This window comes from Equus quagga, chromosome 3 (genome assembly GCF_021613505.1).
Source record: "Equus quagga isolate Etosha38 chromosome 3, UCLA_HA_Equagga_1.0, whole genome shotgun sequence".
In the NCBI taxonomy this organism is placed as follows: domain Eukaryota; kingdom Metazoa; phylum Chordata; class Mammalia; order Perissodactyla; family Equidae; genus Equus; species Equus quagga.
This window is the reverse complement of record NC_060269.1, coordinates 35,333,340-35,353,348: the sequence shown is the minus strand read 5'-3', so window position 1 is coordinate 35,353,348 and position 20,009 is coordinate 35,333,340. Positions and strand designations below refer to the sequence as shown.

General features: G+C 37.9%; 1 protein-coding gene across 4 annotated transcripts in view; it reads right to left on the bottom strand.

Annotated features, from left to right (window-relative positions):
- The window catches only part of EDNRA (endothelin receptor type A), an 80,272-nt gene that overhangs the window by 33,025 nt on the left and 27,238 nt on the right, over positions 1–20,009 (bottom strand). For all 4 annotated transcript variants that reach the window (XM_046657057.1, XM_046657059.1, XM_046657060.1 and 1 more), the window contains one exon: positions 15,771–16,257. In XM_046657057.1, the coding sequence (XP_046513013.1) occupies positions 15,771–16,190 (420 nt within the window). In that variant the 5' untranslated portion in view covers positions 16,191–16,257. The remainder of the gene's footprint in view (positions 1–15,770; positions 16,258–20,009) is intronic.

The following is a 20,009-nucleotide window of genomic DNA, read 5'->3' as shown; positions in this document are numbered from 1 at the left end:
CAAGACAGTGGCACTAAACTGTTCTAACAGTCATTGTGTTCTTCACCATCAAAAATTGATGGTCCAAGAGTAATAGTGAGGAGTTCAGCAAGGTCACAAGATATAAGAGCAATATACAAACATCAATTTCATCTCCATACCAGCAATGAAAAATCCAAAAATGAATCTGAGACAATTCCATTCAAAATAGCATCCAAAAACAATGAAATACTTAGAGAAAAATTTAACAAAAGAAGTGTAAGACATGTACACTGAAAGCTACAATGTACTAGAGAAATCAAAGAAGATCTAAATAAATGTTCATGGACTGGAAGAATGAATATTGTTAAGATGACAATTTTCTCCAAATTCCTCTAAAGAGTCAATACAATCCCTATCTAAATTCAAAGAAATTAACAAGTTGATCTTAAAATCTATATAGATATGTAAAGGACCAATTTTGAAAAAAAACCCAAAACAACAAAGTACGATTTTCAGTAGCTGTTTAAAAACTTACTATAAACTATGGTAACCAAGACAGCATGGTACTGGCATAACAACAGACACACAGGTCATTGGAACAGAAAAGAAAGTCCAGAAATAAACCCTTACATTTATTGTCAATTGAGTTTTGACAAAGGTGCCAAGGCAATTCAATGAGGAAAGGATAGTCTTTTCAACAAATGGTGCTGGAACAATTGGATATTCCCAGGAAAAAAATGAACTCAGGTGCTTGCCTCACATTCTACCCAACAATTAGTTAATAAATGATTATAGATCTAATGTAAGCGCTAAAACTATAAAACCATTAGAAGAAAACATAGGATATTTTTTTTTTGTGATCTTGGCTTAGACAAAGATTTCATAGATATGACAACAGAAAAATGATCCATAAAAGAAAAATTTGATAATTTGGATTTAATAAAAATTTAAAAATTTTGCTCTTCAAAAGACACCATTAAGAAAATGAAAAGAAATCCATAGAGTGGAAAAAAATATTTGCAAATCATATATCTAATGAAGGACTTCTGTCCAGAATATATAAAGCACTCCTACAATTAAAGAATATAAAGACAAATAACCTAATTAATAGGTATAAAAGATTTAAATAGACATTTCACCAAAGTAGATACACAAATAGCTAAGAACATGAAAAATGTTCAACATAATTAGTCATTAGAGAAATTCAAATTAAAACCACAATGAGATACCATTAAGCATCATTAGAATGTCTGTAATGAAAAAGACTGAAAATAGTAAGTGTTGGTGAGGATGTGGAGAAATTGGAACCCTCATATAACACTGGTGGCAATGTAAAATGGTACAAAATGGTACAATCCCTTTTTTTGACGGTGATACTATCCACCGATATTATTGATGTTTCTTCAGTGCTCCATATACTCATTTGTGTATATTATATAGTTCCACGCAATTTTACCACATGTGTAGATTTGTACATCCACCACCAGTCAAGATATGGAACAGGTCTAATACCACCAGGATCCCTTATGATATCCTTTTATAATCACATTCCCCTCCCCGCTTCCTTGCCTTCCCTAACCCCAGGCAACCATGAATCTGTTCTCCATCTCTATAATTCTGTCATTTCAAGAATGTTATAGAAGTGGAATCATATAGTATGTAATCTTTTGAGATTGGCTTTTTTCACTCAGCATGATTCCTTTCCAATTCATCCAAGCTGTTGAGTATGTCAATAGCTTGCTCCTTTTTATTGCTGAGTAGTATTCTACAGAATGGATGTACCATGGTTTGTTTAACCACTTACCCACTGAAGTACATCCAGGTTGTTTCCAAGTTTTGGCTATCACAAATACAGCTACTATGAACATGCATGGACAGCTTTTTGCATGAACCATTTTTATGTCTTTGGAATAGATGACCAAGTGTGCAACTGCTGGGCCTTATGGTAAGTGCATGTTTGGTTTTATAATAAACTTCCACTCTTCTGGAGTGGCTCTACAATTTCCCATTCTCACCAGCAATGTATGAATGATTCAGTTTTTCCTCATCCTTGCCAGCATTAGATGCTGTCACTCTTTTTTTTATTTCAGTGTGTAGTGATATCTCACTGTGGTTTCAATTTGCATTTCCCGAATGGCTAATGATGTTGAATGTCTTTTCATGTGCTTATGGTCAACCATATATTGTTTTCAGTAAAATTTCTGTTCATATCTTCTACTTAGTTTCTATTTGGATTGTTTATTTTTATGCTGTTGAGTTTTGAGGTTTTCTATATTCTAGATACTAGTCCTTTGTTAGACCTGTTGATTACAAATATTTTCTCCTAGTCTGTAGCCTGTCTTTTCATCCTCTTAAGAGGGTCCTTTGCAGGGTAAAAGTTTTAAATTTTGATTTATCAGTTTATGAATTGATAAGGTACAATTTATCAATTCTTTCTTTTATGGCTTGTGCTTTTGGTGTTGAGTCTAAGAACTTTTTACTTAGTCCTATATGGCAAAGATTTCTTTTTGTCCCTAAAGTTTTTTACTTTTACATTTTTATGTAAGTCCATAGTTCTTATGAAACTTTTTTGGAATTTTTAATTGTGGTAAAACATACATAACATAAAATTTGCCATCTTAACCATTAGTCATGGGTCATGGATGCCTTTAGCAGAGAAGAGGTAGTCTGAACAGAATGTGTGGAGGCACTGAGGATCACAGAACCTAAAAGTGACTGAATGACAAATACTGAGTCCTAAGGCACTTACTTTTCTCCATTCATTCATTCATCCCAAATTTCTGGCTAAGAAATAACACTTTATTAGACATCTTCAATTCTAGTACCAGCTTTCTCTTCTGGGCCATTTCCACAAACTAAATGTTTACCACTTAGTTCATTAGTTACTGCAAACGAGTAAAGAATTTCAAGACCACAGTAGAGGGGGACTCTGGTCCATCAGCTGAGTTTGTCTTTATCATATTGTCCTACAAGCAGGATCAATTTGAATTAATGCCTCTGTAAAACTGTCAATAGCTCAATGTTCTGGTTCTTGACTCCTCACATTCTGAGAGTCTATGCTCCCTCCCTCTCTCCTTCTTCCCTTCCTCAAATATATATGAACTGTCCTCTGTGTGCCTGCTGAATTACACAGCGTCTAAGAGTTGAGTCCCAAGGACTGAGCTCCATCACCCAACTCTATCTTCTTTCCTTCATCCCCTGTAGTTCCTTCTCTTTCCCCCAACATTTTAGAAAGGTCTGATGTATTTAGAGAATATCTGTGCCACAAAATTACATGTATACATCCACACATACACACAGTGTTAAAAAAAGGAACATGGGGTGTTTCTTATCCCTTCCCCTGCCTTTCCCCCTTGTCTGTGACATGGCTTTTCTGTCTATTATCAAAGAAATATTCCTTGAATTTTAGAGCATAGAGGTGAGAAAATTCATCTATTTTTAGTTACAACCATATAATTTAATTAGTCTATCCAAAGAAATAGCAAGTGTGGTGATTTACTGGTCAAATAATTTCAAGTATGTAAAGTTTTTATCTTTAAGATCTTTAGAGTACCTCTATCTTTTAGTATGGAACTTCCCTAAAATAAATGGAAAAGTCTTCTTTACTTTCTTCTTTTTCTTCACTGAAACATGAATGGTTGCCCAAAGATCTGGCTACCTGGTTTCATGCTACGCTACTTGAAAGACAATGTAATGAACATCTCTGAGTGCACGGCAAAGAGTTTAAAAGTTGTTCAGTTCTGATCAGAAAATGCATGATTTGTTCAACAGGTTTCAAGGATCCCTGGTGGCTAAGATTCTTACTGAGACCAAAGTTCTGATGTTCACTAACATAAATGGGGGAAAAAATAGGCCTTGGTTGTTCTTCTAGTTGATGTCAGCAGTCACCTCAGAAACAGGTCTATTCTGTGATTATGCCTAATGGGGCTCCATGAGATGGGCTCTTCATTATTTATTTTATCATATAAAGATAATGACTTGAGAGATCAAGTGATTTAGTCAAGGTCACTGGCAAGCCCTTTTTAAAAAGAAACATATTTTGGTGCTGGCCTGGTGGCATAGTGGTTAAATTTGAGCATGCTGCCTCATAGCCTGGGGTTCATAGGTTCAGATACCAGGCATGGACCTATGCACTGCTCATCAAGCCATGCTGTGGTGGTGTCCCACATACAAAATAGAGGAAGATTGCTACAGATGTTAGCTTAGGGCCAATCTTCCTCACTAAAAAAAAGAGAGAGAAAAAGGAAACATATTTTGATTTCTTGGGATTATGCTCATTTACTTTTTTGAGGTTGGGGCATAAGCCACTTAAAATATCTAAGGTTATGAAGCCTTAGTCATATTTTTGAAGTTCAGATCTTGAGCTTTGGTCTCCTGTGGGGCAAAATGGAGGATAATGAGAGGCAAGGATGAAAGGTGGGGCAGAGCAGTTGCTGAGATGTCACTGGGGTTGACAAACTTTTTCAGTAAATGGCTACATACTAAATATTTTAGGCTTTGAGGACCATATGGTGTCTGTCGAAACTACTCACGTACGCAATGGGTATGGCCATGTTCCAATAAAACTTTATTTATAAAAACAGCCTTCAGTACTAGATTTAGCTTGCAGGCTGTAGTTTGCCCACCCCTGGGTCAAAGAATCAGACAGAAGAGAGCAGAAGAGATGAGCACTCAGTGCTTGCAAATTAGGCCCCAGAATATCATCTTAGTGCTTACTATTTCCAGATTTACTTCTCCTCCTTTATGGTGACCCAAGAGCTCGAGGCAATTTTGAAGTCATTCCATAAAACCAATGAAAATATTATGGTGAAGCTAACTATTTCCTTAGAATGAAAAGCAGGAGAAGGTTCAATAAATCATCTAAGTTTAAACGCATCTTCTGAAGATTGCAAAACCCAGTGCTCACACATTTCACCCAGTTCTGAATACCTTCTTGGGAGTATGTATTATTTGCATTGTTAGTTCCACTTAAAACGTAGTTAGCGGTTTTGATAAATAAAATGTTTTAGAGATGCTGCAATGCAAATTTTGTTATTGATATTGAGAGATTTTCTTTTAGATCTGTCTTCAAGTACTACAATCTGGTAAATTTCTATGACAACCCTCCCTTACCAATCTTGTCTTAGTATAATGTAGTAACCAGATTAAACTAAACCTCCAAATTTTACCTAGGACCTGGTACACCCAAGATATCTCGCTTAACAAAAATAAGCTCAGAGATTGCCTGGAAAATTTCACCAATCCAACTTTAACTCTCATAACATTTGCTGTCTGTGATCAGTGCTTCCCAATGTGTTTCATGCTGTGTTTTAAAATAAATAACCATTTACTATAGCGGCAATGGAAAATGCGAAAATCTAATTTTATTTCTGTATCTCTTGAGATTTCTTTTAGCTGTATATATTATTTTGGGAGAAGGAGAGATGACAGTTTTTCTGTTTTTAAAGAAAAGGTTAATAGGTGTTTCACATTCAAAATGTTATTTTTGTGTGTGTGTTCAGTGGCCTCAAAAATTTCAACAAAACACTGGAGTATAAAATTCCCCTGGCATTCAGGTTAACTTGACTGAATATATGCTTGTATCCTCAAATAGAATGTAAGCCACTTGAAGGCACAGCTCCTGGATTTGTTATTTTTTATAGGTACTTAGTAAATGTGTGAGTTGATTTGGGGATTATCCCTTTGGAGGCAGATAATGGATCTTCTTGAAAGGCAAGGAAGAATTATAATGAACAAAGTTTGTACATAGGCCACACAGCTCTTTAGAGCTTTCAGAAGTAGAAAGGAATTCTGTCGAGGCAACTCTGCCTAGTTCCTAATATTGTACCATGCCCTGGTATAGTTCTCCATAATTACTGATTAAAATATAAAATGATTATGATCAATATTTATATGAAAAGTATATATTTAGTATATAGGTATATATGTTGATATATAAATACTACATATACATTTTTATGGATACTAATGTAGGTTTTATATATATGTGTATATATACATTTTCAGCACATATATGCACAAAGATGCATATGAGAATGTCCACAGATGCACTATTCACATTAGCTCAAAACTAGAAACTATTTAAAAGCCTACCTACAGTAGAATGGATAAATAGTGGCATATTTAGACAGTGAAGTGCTATACAATAATGAGAATGAATGAGCTACAACTAAACATAGCAACATGGATTTCTCTTACAAACGTAATGTTGAGCAAAAGAAGCCAGACAGAAAGAATATAGATCATATGATTCCATTTATACGTAACACAAAATTAGGTGGACCAATGCATGCCTTTAGAAGTCAGGAAAGTGGGTGCCTTGGGAGTTAGGGTAGTTGGTGACTGAGGGACTTCTGGGTGCAGGTAATGTTGTTTCTTGATCCTGGTGACACAGAAGCATTCATTTGGTGAAAATTCAGAGCTGACATTTATGTACATTTTTCTCCGTGTATATGATATTTGAATAAAATGTTTAAAAGCTTATTAAGTATTAGGCTCTTAAATAATGTAATATCACCCTAATTTTCATAGATTTAGCTTCTACAAGAAAATTAAATGTGTGGTAACAATGGAAATATGCAGAGAAACACAGCATTTATGATATAAGCGACAGCATTTTAAAAGAGAAACTTTGAAGTGTTCTAAACATTTTTATTTTGTGAAACTAAGCTAAAAGTTCACAGCGGTCAGAGTGTTTTTTTTGTGTGCAGACATTCTGCAGAATTTCTTTATCTGATCAGTAAACTGATCAGTAAACTTCCACTCCAACTGTAACTATGAGCTAGCCATAGACGCTCATTTTTCTGTCTGATGTCCACAGACAAATTGCCTAGCCTTTCCAGAGATAACTGGATGAGACACTAGTTTGGCAAAAAGTGTTCCTATGAGCAGATGAGCAGATCTATCTGTCCAGGGAATTGTTCCATCAATGAACTCAACCTTTCTTTTCAGGATATTTTCTCATCTTCCAGCTCCTTCCTGTCAATTGACCTCACCAACATAACAATGGGTATAGAATACAAAAATCTGTTTCCCAGCTGTTCCAATGCAATCTGCAGGGCTTACAGCATAAATGCCGTGCTGGAGAGCAATCTCTGTATTGAACACATCTTCCTTTATAACGTGTTACTTCTGCCTTAAATAAGCAACTAAAGAAGCTGTTGGGTTTACCGGAAGAAAGAAAAGGGGATCACTTTGTCTTTGAAAATATATTTCTGTACTAGGGATGACATTTTGATGACTACAGAGTTTGCCTTATGAGGTATATAGAAGAGAAGAGTGTGGCAGCTTAGCTAACAGCATGGCCTCTGGGATCAGACGGGATCCAAATCCTGGCTGTGCCACTTGCTTGCTGTGTTGCCTTGAGGAAATCCTTAAACACTGTGCCTCAGTTTCCTCATTTTCAGGTAACAGTAGGTCATCAGAAATTTGTTGTGAGGATCAAATGAGTTAGCTTGGCACAGAGTAAACACTACTGAAGCTTTAGATAGTATTATTCTCAGTTACATATTGGTATACATAACATTTTAAGATTGCATAGTTTTCCTTCATTGATTCAGGAAATGCTCCTCAATACGGTAGCCAGAATGTTCTTGTTAAAACGTAAACCAGATCATGTCATTCATCTGCTAATAACCTTCTAAAATCTTTCTATCTCACTCAAAGAAACAAGCTAAAGACTTAATAAAGGTGTACACATTTCCTGGTTTTTCTATGACAGTGTTGGTTTATGCCTATTGTCCAGATGCAATTATTGACAGTGTCTCCTTTCACTTTCAAAGTATTCTAGTTTGGACAATAAAGTGGATGGTCTCCCTACTACTAGGCCCTATGTTATCTGCTTCCCCCTGTACCTTCCTCACCCCCATATCCCTGTGACCTCATCTATTACTATCTTCTTCCTTCCACACAACCACCATGGCCTCCTGCCGTTCCTTTAACCTTCCAGGCACATTCCTGCTGCAGGGCCTTTGCACTTGCCATTTCCTCTAGCTGGAATGCTTTTACCTTCAATAGCGGTATGCTTTGCTCCTTTTAAGTTTTAGGTTTTTATTCAATTGTCACCTTGTATGGAGGCCTTCTTCAGCCATCCACTCTCAAATTAATATCTTCTACCCCTTCTATTTCTTTTCTCCATTTTACGTTTTTTTTTAGCACTTCTCTCACATACTATCTGTTTACCTACTTAACTTGCTTACTGTCCTATTCTTCTATTAGAATGTAAGCTCCACGAGGGCAAGGCTGATTGTTTTTCTTCAATGCTATTTCCCCAATGACTGATATATAGTAGGAGCTCTATAAATATTTACTGAATGAATAAATAAAGAACACTTAGAGAAGACAGACCTGATGTAACTGAGTAGCCAAATGGCCAATCAACTGCCATCCCCATTACCTTCTGGCATAAAATTTCATCTAAAATCACAGGACTCCCATCTTTGAGGTAAGTGTTATGAGAAGCATGATTTGACTAATTCCCATTATCGATACTAGGCTCCAAATAAGTTGTTGTAAAATTGTGATGGCAAACAATGTCAATGAAACTCTTAGAGATGTTTAAATTCTAAAAAGTAACCTCTAAATTTGCCATCCAAACATAATATTAAATCTTTCTGAGGACACATTTGATTTTCGCTTCCTGAGTCCAGAAACATAGGGGACTTCAAACCTTTCCAATTTAAATAAATATTTTGGAGTATGTGGTTTTGTAAAATTTTTGATGTTCGAATTTAAAAATAAGACTACCAAAAATTAACACCGAGAGATATTCAGTTCTACTATTGAATTTAACTATTCACTTTATAATGTAAGAAAGTTTTTCCAAGGAAAACCAGATCTAGTTAAAAATAAAACCGTAGCTATAGAAAGCAATTATTCTAACTCCCAAGAGAAGATGGTGGATCCAGAAAGCAGTTGTAGAATTTCTGGCAGTGTATCAAATTTATTTTGACAGAATTTCTTAGAACATTCCTTATTTAACCACTCTCGTCTTACAATCAACTTCAGAGACAGTGAACTTGATTCTCATCCTCTTTCATTTTAGTTCGCACACTCTTTATACTAACTGTATAAACGTTGTGTGATAAAGAAATAACACTCACATCCTAGCAACTTATAAGAGAAAGGTATTTGAGAGATATTTCAGAATAAAATAGCCAGAACATCTGCCTTTATTGATCAGAATGCTGGAATCAGTGCAACGTTGACATACACACACACACATACACACACACACACTGTGTCCTGTGAAAATGTTCTTCTCAAAAGTAAAACTTTTATGCCTCGCTATTTTACGTTAAATTTAGACTACAGCAATCTCTGCCGTGAGCTGAACTGTTTGATGGAGGAATGTCATCAGCCATGATGCTTTTTACATCTCAGCACCTTCCTAATGAGAACAAGACTGAAACCATCTCTCCCTCCTCAGCCATGGGAACAAGCTCGCAGTTATGGACGGTTTCCATCCCCCATCACTGAAATGGGAATTACTGTGCTGTGAGCCAAATGCTGAGGGTTAGCAGAGTAACCTCACATGAGAATAATTACTTAACATGACCATGAGAGAAAGCAATGAGGTTCCCAGACACAGGAAACGAAAAGTCAGAAGGGGAGGTAGAGTTGGAGAGGGTTCTGAAGCCTTTCCAGACAGCAACTTCCTCATAACAAACAGCAAATTGGGTAATAAATTTATCACTCTGTCATTCTATATGGACATATATTCTTAAGTCAGCTAGTTAGCATAATGAACCTTTGCAATATGCGTGTGTCTTAGCAATACCAGAAAATCAACCTATTTCCTGTTCTCTAAAGAGCAAATAAAACCTTTTGGGATATGAAAATTCATTTTGATATCCCAAATCACTCGTAGGTTTAACATTTCAATTGAAACCACAATTACAACCATGCTCAAAGAATGCATATTGCATAGAAATCTTCAAAAGAGACTCTTCAATTGGTTATATACACTAGAGGAAGGGGAAATTAACATAATGCCTAAATCATAGGAAAAGAACTCTTGACCACTAAAGACAGAGAAAGGGGGAAAATCATCATATTGTTGTGTGTTGCTCTGCTTTGCATACATTTCTCTCAGGACTGTGAGACACTCCTGGTTTGCAGAGAAAAAGTAGAAAATCAGCTAATTCAGAAAGCAAGTCTGCCTTTAGATCTGGAATTGCATGGGAGAAAAACATTGTTATAGAGGCAAATACAGTACATTTTCTTATTTTATTCATTCATCAAGTATTTTTTAAGCTGGGCACAGTGCCGGATGCCGGAGTGCCAATGAAGAATGAGAATGATGGCAGCTTGCCTCAAGGAACTTGCAGTCTAGTGGGGCAGACAGGCAAGTGAATGGGCAAATACAACCCAGAGCGTGTTAACTACTATTACAGAGTTAATAGAGGGTGTCGTGGGAGCACCGGAGAAAGGCACTAACCCAGTCCGGGTCACAGACACTTGCCAAACAGAGAGATGTTTAAGCTGAGATCTGAAGACTGAAGTGGAATAAGCCAGCGGAGGCGTGAGGGGAAATATTCCAGGTAGAAAGATCACCTTGGTATTCTCAGAGGGGCCAGCTTAGCTAGAGTCAACAGGAGAGGGAAAGCTTGCAGAGAGAGGAGCCTGGAGAGCAGGGAGGGTCAGGGGGCCTGTAGCTGGGAGGCAATCACCAACAAGGGGGGAGATCTTGGTCAAGGGACACATTTTCTCTTTTAAAATTCAGGGAATACGGTTTCTCTGCCTAATTTTATGATTATAGCACTCTTATTGGAGAAAAGGAGAAAGGTCTGTTTTTATTTGCTTGATGATGAGTAAAAGGAAAACAACACCATTATCATGTATGCAGTTTGGTGAGAATTTGATCAATTTGGGGAAATAGTATGCGCAGACCATAGATAATATCCTGTGCCTTGTCCATAAATGAAGACTCTCTCTGATAAATCATCATCATCACCATCATCAATATTTTAATTTGAAGGTCTCAGAGAAATCTGATTAGAAGTTAATTTTACAGTAAAGACCCTAGTCAAATCAAATCATATCAATAAGCATTTATTGAACAACTACTACTTTTGAGGCATACAATCTATAAGCTGTGGCAATTTATTTTTGAGACAGAATTTGCCTCGGTGATGTGACGTGTTGGCAAACAGCTTTTGTATGGCTACCCCAACAGGATGGAGCCCAGTTGCATGAGATGTCAACGGCCGCGTGAATATGGAGATAACTGGCTCTGTGTGACTCTCTGGTTTCCACATTGCTCAGATCCTCTGCCAGAGCAACATATGGGAGTCTTGACTTTCCATTGCAAAATATTCCTGATAATTTCATACAGAAATTGTATTTGTTTATTTTTCATTGTTGTTCTCAAAAAGAGGTGGTTGCTTACAGTGGACCAACTCAGTACAACAATCAGTTACTGGATTCTGTCACCGGCTGTTTTGCTTGTTCTCAAAGATCCAATTTACACCACACGCTAAATGAAAACATTATTCACCTGCAGTATTATCTATGACATCACTGGTTTCAGCTCCCCGCTTATGCATGTCAGAGATTTCTATGCCAAGTCATTGGAATCAACTTCATCCCTCTTCCCATGGCCACCATTTTAATCCTCTCTACTCTACTTCTCTCATACGTACATTTCCCCACATTCCTGTTTCTACTTAAGAGGCTGAGGAACAGTGGTTGATGGGCATATCTGTGTGCACAGATGGTCTGGCTGTTATCCTGAAAGCACCTGGTGCAAAACTTTGGCCTACCCATGCACACACATCACTTTTAGGGTGTCCACTCTACTCCACTTATAACCCATCTCCCCATAGACAACACTTCATGGGATAAACATAATCTCACAAATCACTAAAGAATATAATTACTAAAAACTATACTTCTAATCAATATTGGCATTTAGTAATTGGGGGTTATTTTTGGTCCCTAAACACAGACACAAGTTTTAATTGTTTTGCCATTGTAATGAATGTAAAATTTTATATATAGATTAATTTACTTGGCTAAGTTTTTACATTTCTTGAAAATTCAGGATATCAGATAATGTAATTTCTTGACAAACTGAATCCATCATCAGTTTACGTTATAAGTGTGTATATTTTTGAAAGAGTCTACTAACTCCTTTCCCTTCCTCTCTCACGTTTTGTCAGTCTTCTCTTGCAATGAGTGATATTATGTTTTTTGCAATTAAAAATTAGATAGAGTAATCCTTTGATAAACTCAGTAACAGCTATTCTTCAACACTGCCATTTGCAAGGCCCTTGTAGGCTTGAAAACCAAGAAGGTAATTGGCATTCATTTGCTTCCTTTGGTTCCTTCTGCCTTAGACTGTCTCAGACTCTCTGATTTTATCACCAGGGAGTGTGTGTGTGTGTGTATGTGTGTGTGTGTGTATAAGTGTAAGCAAGGGCCAAAGGAGTTCTTCTCCACTTTTTGGTTCATTTCTTCTCTGTGCAGTGACTATGACTCCAGACCTAACTCATTTTTCAATTTGGGATCTGTAAATGCTTCAGCAGCAGCAATATGGTGATATATTTAGCCTCTCTGAGAATGTTATTTAGGGCACAGAATGTTACTTAGGGGTAGTGATGGCATTCCGACAAGAGCTGTGCATGCATGTTGGGAATTGCTAAGAAGTAGGTAAAGTATGGCTGAGTGGGGAGGACTTTGACTACTCAACATGGGAGCTCCTGGGTGCTTCTGAGCAAAGTGATAGTAAGTAGAAGCAAAGTCCAGTACAGGCTGGCAGAAGAAATCCTGAAGATATGGGGATCAATTAGGAAACTTTTGGAAATTCAGGTGTGGAGTGACCCTCTCTTCCATGCCCACAGACGATCCAGAGCCGCCTAGCGCTAGCTGCACAGGATAATGAGAGATTAGAAACCGCCTAGCTCTCTGGTCCTTGCTGCGCTGCTTTTCAGTTGTGTTTTACATCACGTTGAGATATGAAACAGTCTCAGTACAATCTCTTTCAAAGTGAGAGAAAGGGAATAAAATGTGAATAGAAAGAATACTTTATCAGGCGCTCTCCTTTTTCTTGTAACATTACTACAGTCTAATCAGCAAGTCTAGCTTGCCCCAAGATACAATCTTCACACTGCCTACTTTCACTTATGCTGACTCTGATGCGTCTCAATGCAATGCTCTGTGTCTGGAGACACCTTAGAACTGAGTATAACAGCAACTGATGGAATTGTTAAACACAATGACCTGTGTGATTTGAAAGCTTATCTTTCTTTGAAGAGCATAGCAGATACTTTCATTTTTTTTTCAACCTAATTCTTCTTATTGTAGGAGAGATAAAGAAGCTTCATGTATCCCTTTAATAGAATGTTCTCCAAGACTATGCGTTGTTTTTATAGGTACCTAAAACATAATGGTAAAGCGAGATGGACAGCTGCTACTGAGCTTGACATGGTCAGAGGAATCCACAGGTCTGACGTGTGAGACTCAAAGCATCAGACTCTTATAGCAGGAGGCAGCTGTGGAGAAAAGGCATGAGGGCCTGGAGCTCACATTGTTGGAAGGATTTCTCTTGACTATCCTGGGCAGAAATCAGAGAAACAGCAACATCTTATGGTCTCCTAACCTAGAGAAGAGGATTGACAGAAGGAAGTAGAAATAACCCCTAAATATTCCAAGGCTTTTTAGCTCATTCCAATGCCTTTCCCTCTTCCTCTGGAAGAAGATCGAAATGACTAGAATATTTTTTTTTAACCCAAAAGGTTTACTTTCTAAAATTACTGTTGGTTAAATGACTCATTACGAGTTTTAGAAAAACAGGAATTACACAAATGACTCCTGAAATGTAAAAACAAGTCAAACTGCCCATATTATTTAGAATTACAATAAGACATATAAAGTATTGGATTCCCAAGAGGGAAGAATCATATAGTCAAATAAGGATGTGTCAACTTTTATCCATTGTTATCTGAATGTAAAACAAAGTTTTATTTGAATTTTCACTGGATTTGGAGATATTCCAGATAATCTGACTTAAAATGTTGCTAGAGAATAGAAATGAAGTTTAGTTTGGCGATTGGCAGGTAGCACCTCAAAGAGATAAACCAAGTCTCCTTCTCAGGAGTTACAAATATTGATTTGCCATGAAGCTGCTTTGCATGTAGTCAAATGGGAATTATTAATTCAGAGATGGTTACTGTATTCTTCTGAGCCATAACGGGTTGGTTAACTAGTATATAAATATGAACGATCAACGTTTAATACTCTATACTGTGATTGCTGAAGAGTCAAATTTTGAAGGAGTCATGTCAACATTTTCAAACCTACTATTGCAGAGAGATGTAATGAGAAAGTCTGGTGTTGAGGACATATAATATTTCATAAGGAGAAAATAACTTTTTAAAAGAAAAAATTAAAGTTCTGTAGCATATGCTAAACATTTTAAATTAATTACACATTTTCAATTTTGCAGCATAGCTTGGTTCTAAAAGCCCCACTTTAAGTTCAAATAGAAAACACATGTATCCCTGCTATTCCGTGAAAGAGATGGTATGTGATTTTTTTTCTTATTTGTTGTCTAATTCCCCCAATTTTATAAACAGTATGTTGGAGTAATTTTGAAATGTTTTTTATTTGTAATGTTCAAAATTTTGATTATTGTTTCACCTTTCTTGCTAGACCACTGATTTTTCTGGTAGGCTAAGAGAATTTTGCCACAGTTTATCTCTTGAAACTGAGAGGCTACTGTTCTACTTAAAATTAATTGTGTCTTCAACTGACAAAATTTGCCATTTAAAGTCATATTTCAGAATACTATTTCTCAGAGCAGCTTTGTTTTTATGGATAATTCACAGAAGAAAAAAACACAGGCTGAGAAAAGTGCTCTCCCTGGGCTTAGAATAAAGACATTCGACAACATCTGGCACAGATCACGCAATTTCATTTGAATTTTAGTTCATCTGAATTCTTACAGCAATCTTCCCCTCAAACCACTGGATCAAATATAGAACAACTACTTCCTTTTGGCTTTCATTTGTTTCAGTACTAACAGTCCCTAAAGCAAGGTGATCACAGTAACAGTGGGTTAGTTATCGTCCTCTCCCATTCAGGCACCAACTTTTGTCTCATTTGTCTTGGATCCTTCTTGCCTGACTCTGGGGTGGGCTTACGTGGCACTCCATAAATGTAAACTGAAGAAATGAAGGAGGCAATAGTAAATGGATTCTTATTTTACATGGTTTTAGTAATACTGCTCAATGAGGTCAGCACTGGCCTGCTACCACGTGGACCCCATTATCTCTAAGTCACCCAGATAACTGAGAGAAGCCAGGATACCCTTTGGGTTCAATCATTAATCCAGATGTTCCAAACAGAATAGGTACTTTTCATTTCAAGCCTTATTGTGGATATCCGGCTTCTGAACAGCATCACTTTAAAAAGGTAACGGAAACTGAAGATAGATTTATTTTAAGTGCTTTTTGGGATCAGTAGGTCTCACCCCAGAAATTGAATCTCAGAAAAATCCAGTGACCTTCCCAAGACTGCCCATCCACCCAGCAAGCTCCGGGCTGGCATGAGACTCTGATTCATGGAAGACAGTGACTTTGAAGAGTCACCCCTGAAATACTATTTTGTTAACAATTAAGTCAGAAAATGTGTAACATTTAACAAATGATAAAATTTTAAAATGCCACTGGGTTTTAAGATAGCAGAAGTTGCTCTTAGTAAAAACAGAGATGAAAATTCCAAAGATCAGAAAAGTCTGCAGCAACTCTCTTACTGTGGAATCAGAGCATATGTTCAAACCTGTAAATACATTGGTGGTAACTTCCTACCTTAAATACATTGATAGGGAGATCAATGACCACATAGATAAGGTCTCCAAGGGCAAGGCTGGCTATCAGCGCGTTGGGGCCATTCCTCATGCACTTGTTCTGGTAAATGATCCTGAGCAGGGTTGCATTCCCCACCATTCCCACGATGAAAATAGTACAAGATATCACAGTGTTAATGTATTTGAAAGCTGAAGTAATCTTAGTCTGCTGTGGGCAATAGTTGTGCATTGAACCATTGCTGGGGAGGGCCAAATTAGTGGGTCGATGAGTGGTAACCAGGAAGCTGAGCTCCGTCCCATGGAAAGCGGTGAAATCCTCCACCTGAGTGCTCAGATTCGTGCTGTAGCTCTCAGGATTATCACTGATCACGCATCCAACCAGCACCACCCAAAAGGACACCCTGAGGCAAAAGGTCTCCATCTTGATGCAAATTTGAGGAAATGTCTCTTACTGTGTTGCTTTTACACCCCCACTTTTTTTTTCTCACCTGGAAAAAGAAAAGACGAAAAATAATTTTGGTTACAAAATCCAACTGCCAATAAGATTATAGTCAATGATAATTTACTGCTTTAATGAAAAAGCAGGATATATTTGGTAATTAGATAAGCTATATCTGTGTCAGGTTACCCCATGGCAGAACAAAACCAGAAAAGACCAAAGCTCTACTGGGGCAAGTTATCTCTCTATCTCTATCTCTCTCTCATCTCTATCCACAGGTATGTCTTATATCTAGATTATAATATAATCTCTATATATAATAGAGATTATATGCAGATTGTAACATAATATGTCAATTTTTGATTCAAGTGGTAGATAAAAAGTTTTCTCTCTATCCTACCTAGGCTGATAAGAACCCGAATTACAAAAATCTTGAAGCGTAGAGATAGACAATTGTATTTATCAATGGAAGAGAAAATGCATTATATGCTGAGTAAAAGTATTAAGGTATGTAATACTGTGTAATATGTAACACACAGTATTAAGGCAGAAAATCACCAAATCTGAACTAACAATTCAATATTCCAAAATGTGTGCTGTTTTGCACATGGTAAATAACGAACATGGGAATAAAATGCAGCCCAGGCAGCCATGTAAAGCGCTACAAAACGTTAACTGAAAATCAGAACTCTGGTTAACACCATCAATACATTTAACAATCTTAGTTTCAATTAAAAATGATACAGTAGATAAACATAAAATATTTATTTTATTGAAAACCTTGATGATTAATGTGTACAAGCTACATCTTCTGACAGGAGATTTTTGCTTTTCCACTCCAAAGAAATTATCATCACAACATTTGCTAATGAGTGATACTGGGAGTAATGGACTTTTCCAGGCCGAGCGTACTATTGGGTTTTCTAAGGGATCTCCATCCTACGCTCTCTTTCAAACATCCTATATAGCTACAGTTAGTAAGACCAGTCACTGTGCCGAGCACTTCACATGCATGATGCCATCTAATCCATACCATGATATGCACGTAGCTGCAAAGCAGATACACAGTTCCAGTATAAACATAGGGACACACAGGCTCAGGAAGCTCAAGTAGCTTGTCAAGGCCACAGGTGGCGTAGCAATGCTGGTGATTCAGAGGCAGGTTAGTCTGCCTCCCAGCCTGAGCTCCTAACCACTAGACCACACTGCCTCTCATTCTCAGACTTTGCTAGCACTTAAAATGTTTTAATGATATCTCCAGAGGTTTGATGGAGCAATAGACTCAGGAGGGTGGTTAGATATTTTCAAAAGACAATTTAGATGTTTTGCTTGTTTTTTTTTAGTCACTTGCAGAGAGCAAGTGGTCTTTCTTGCCCAAGAAGTCTTGGTTTCTACTTTAATCCTTAAAGAAAAGAGGTTGGGAAAATGGGTGAGGTTGGTGGCAACACAATAATCAAAGGTAAATAAAAATGGCTCCTCCCATTTTGATATTTTGTCTATTTTCTTTTCTGTGAGTTTTTATGAATCTTTAAATGAAAGGCACAAGCTAATTTCTGCAGTGCTGTGTGTCTACGACGTATACACCCAGGTCGCAATTTAACTTTTAAAAATTGTGTCCTTTTACTGACTCTGTGGGGTTGGTGTTAACAACTTTTTGGACTTTTGACAGTTACCTTGGGAAATCAATAAAGCTTAGGGTTAGTCAAAATGTGGATGAAATAAGATTTATTCAAGTTGCCTAGAAGGTCTAAAGGAAATATAAGGTACAAATACCACATGCTTTTGCCTTCCTCAGAGATTTGTCCCAGGAACCGGAAATAATAACATTTTACGTATAGTAGTAACCTATTATATCTGTATTTGTGGTCTGACTTGAGCTTTACAACTCTAATTAGGCAGGGGCAATATTCCCAGTCTACTCATAAGGAAACTGAGTCTTAAAGAAGTTAGTCAAGTTTTCACGGCCAAGAAGTGGCAGGGCAGATATAATGCCCCACTTTACTTTGCTTATAGGACTTAACTCACTTTAATTAAAAATATCAATTTTTCTATGCTAGGGGCATACTACATACCTGTCAGTTCTGTCCAGACTTAATGATAAGTAGTTGGCAGTTTTTTCCTGCTTCTTACAGTTTAGAGTGAGTATCTGACCAAATATTGACAGATCTACAAAACACCACTATTTCCATTCCACAGTGGAGACCAGGACTCTAAGAAGAAAGCATTTTGCCACCCTTCTCTTTAGATCATAGATACAGGAGAAAAGAAATCCTTCAATTTCTTGTGTTGAAAGCCTCCCAGTTACCCATTCGAAGCAGACCCTTCAGCAGTAGTTTTCTTATAAATAAGATAGGGGGAAGGCCCATCCCAGAAATGGAATGGCTCTTTGCCCACTAGAATCCGCTAGGAGGATAGCTAGTAAACTGACCTGGCTAACATGCATATTATGCCACTCATGAAAAGTTCCACTGGTGTTTGCACATTTGCCTGTTGTTTGCCTGGTCCACTGATAACCGCAGGAGCTAAGGAGGCCAAGGCTGTGGGTTCTTATCAAAGTGTGAGCTAGCTACCATTGAAACCACTTTCCTCCCTCCTCCAACAATGACACCACCACAGAAATCACTTCTGATGACATCTCCGTCAGCTCTCTACACGCATTACACTGCAGAGCTAACGGATACTTGGCAAAAGCATGTGGATACCACATCACTGGGTGAAAAGTACAGAACCAAACAAAAGAACCGTCTCAACTGCACGTTCCTCCAGGGATGCGTCTGTAGCTCATTTCCATGGATCTAAGCTATGTTGTGCTCTGAATCATCAGTCATAATCAGTCTAACTCTAGTGAAGCATCTCAGGTTCAGACCCGAAGGACACGGTTTATAGATTCAGCATTCTTCACGTCTGGGGGTCTAAGAATTTGCTAGAGTTCAAAAGCTACGATTAAGGAAGAGGACTGAACCCTTATGCTTACACTTTAACCATCTGACATCTTGGACTCTCAGGATCAAAGTTCACCCGTAATTAGTAATTTGGAAATTCCAACCTTACCGAAATGGCTTGAGTTTAGAGCAGGTAATTTACATGAGATGGTGTTTCTCAATTAGTTAACACTTAAAACAGAGGGAGTGGGAAGGTGGAAAAGCCATACACATCTACAAAAGGAGAAAACACACACACACAAACACACACACAAATAAACCAGGAACTTTTTTACAAGTTTTCCACGGGTTTTGCTTGCTGGGTAAGAAATTAGCAGCTCTCCTTACTGACAACGCCTGAGTTTACTATGCCTCCCACCCCACCCCCTCCACCGCCAACTCCATCCCTGAACGCCATTAGGATGGTGTAAACAGAGGCTGATTATCTAGAAAGAGTCCTTGTTTTCCGCACGTGAAAGGCAACAAGTGTCCTTTAAAGGAGAGCCCAGAACAAACGCCCAGACCTCCACAGGCAGGTTTCCAAACTAGCTGCGCTGGGGGTTTTCCAAAACACATCGGTCCCTCACACCGAGTGCCCTTGGCTACCCTTGGCATACCCGAGGTGTGCGGGGAGGAAAAGCGGGTAAGTAAGCAAAAGCTGCGGGACAAACTTCACAAGCAGGCTTTGGAGCCAGCGATGAGGGCGTGATGTTCCACAAAGTTCGTTCATGCCTTGGGAAAAAGGGAGACCCAGGGAGAACTGTTGGTTTTCCTCGAACTAAAAATCCGAATCCCGCCTGGGGAAGCTGAGGGGTTTTTGATCAGTTCCCCAAATCCCAAATATTTCCCGAGCGCACCCCTCCCAGGAAGGCGCCCGCCG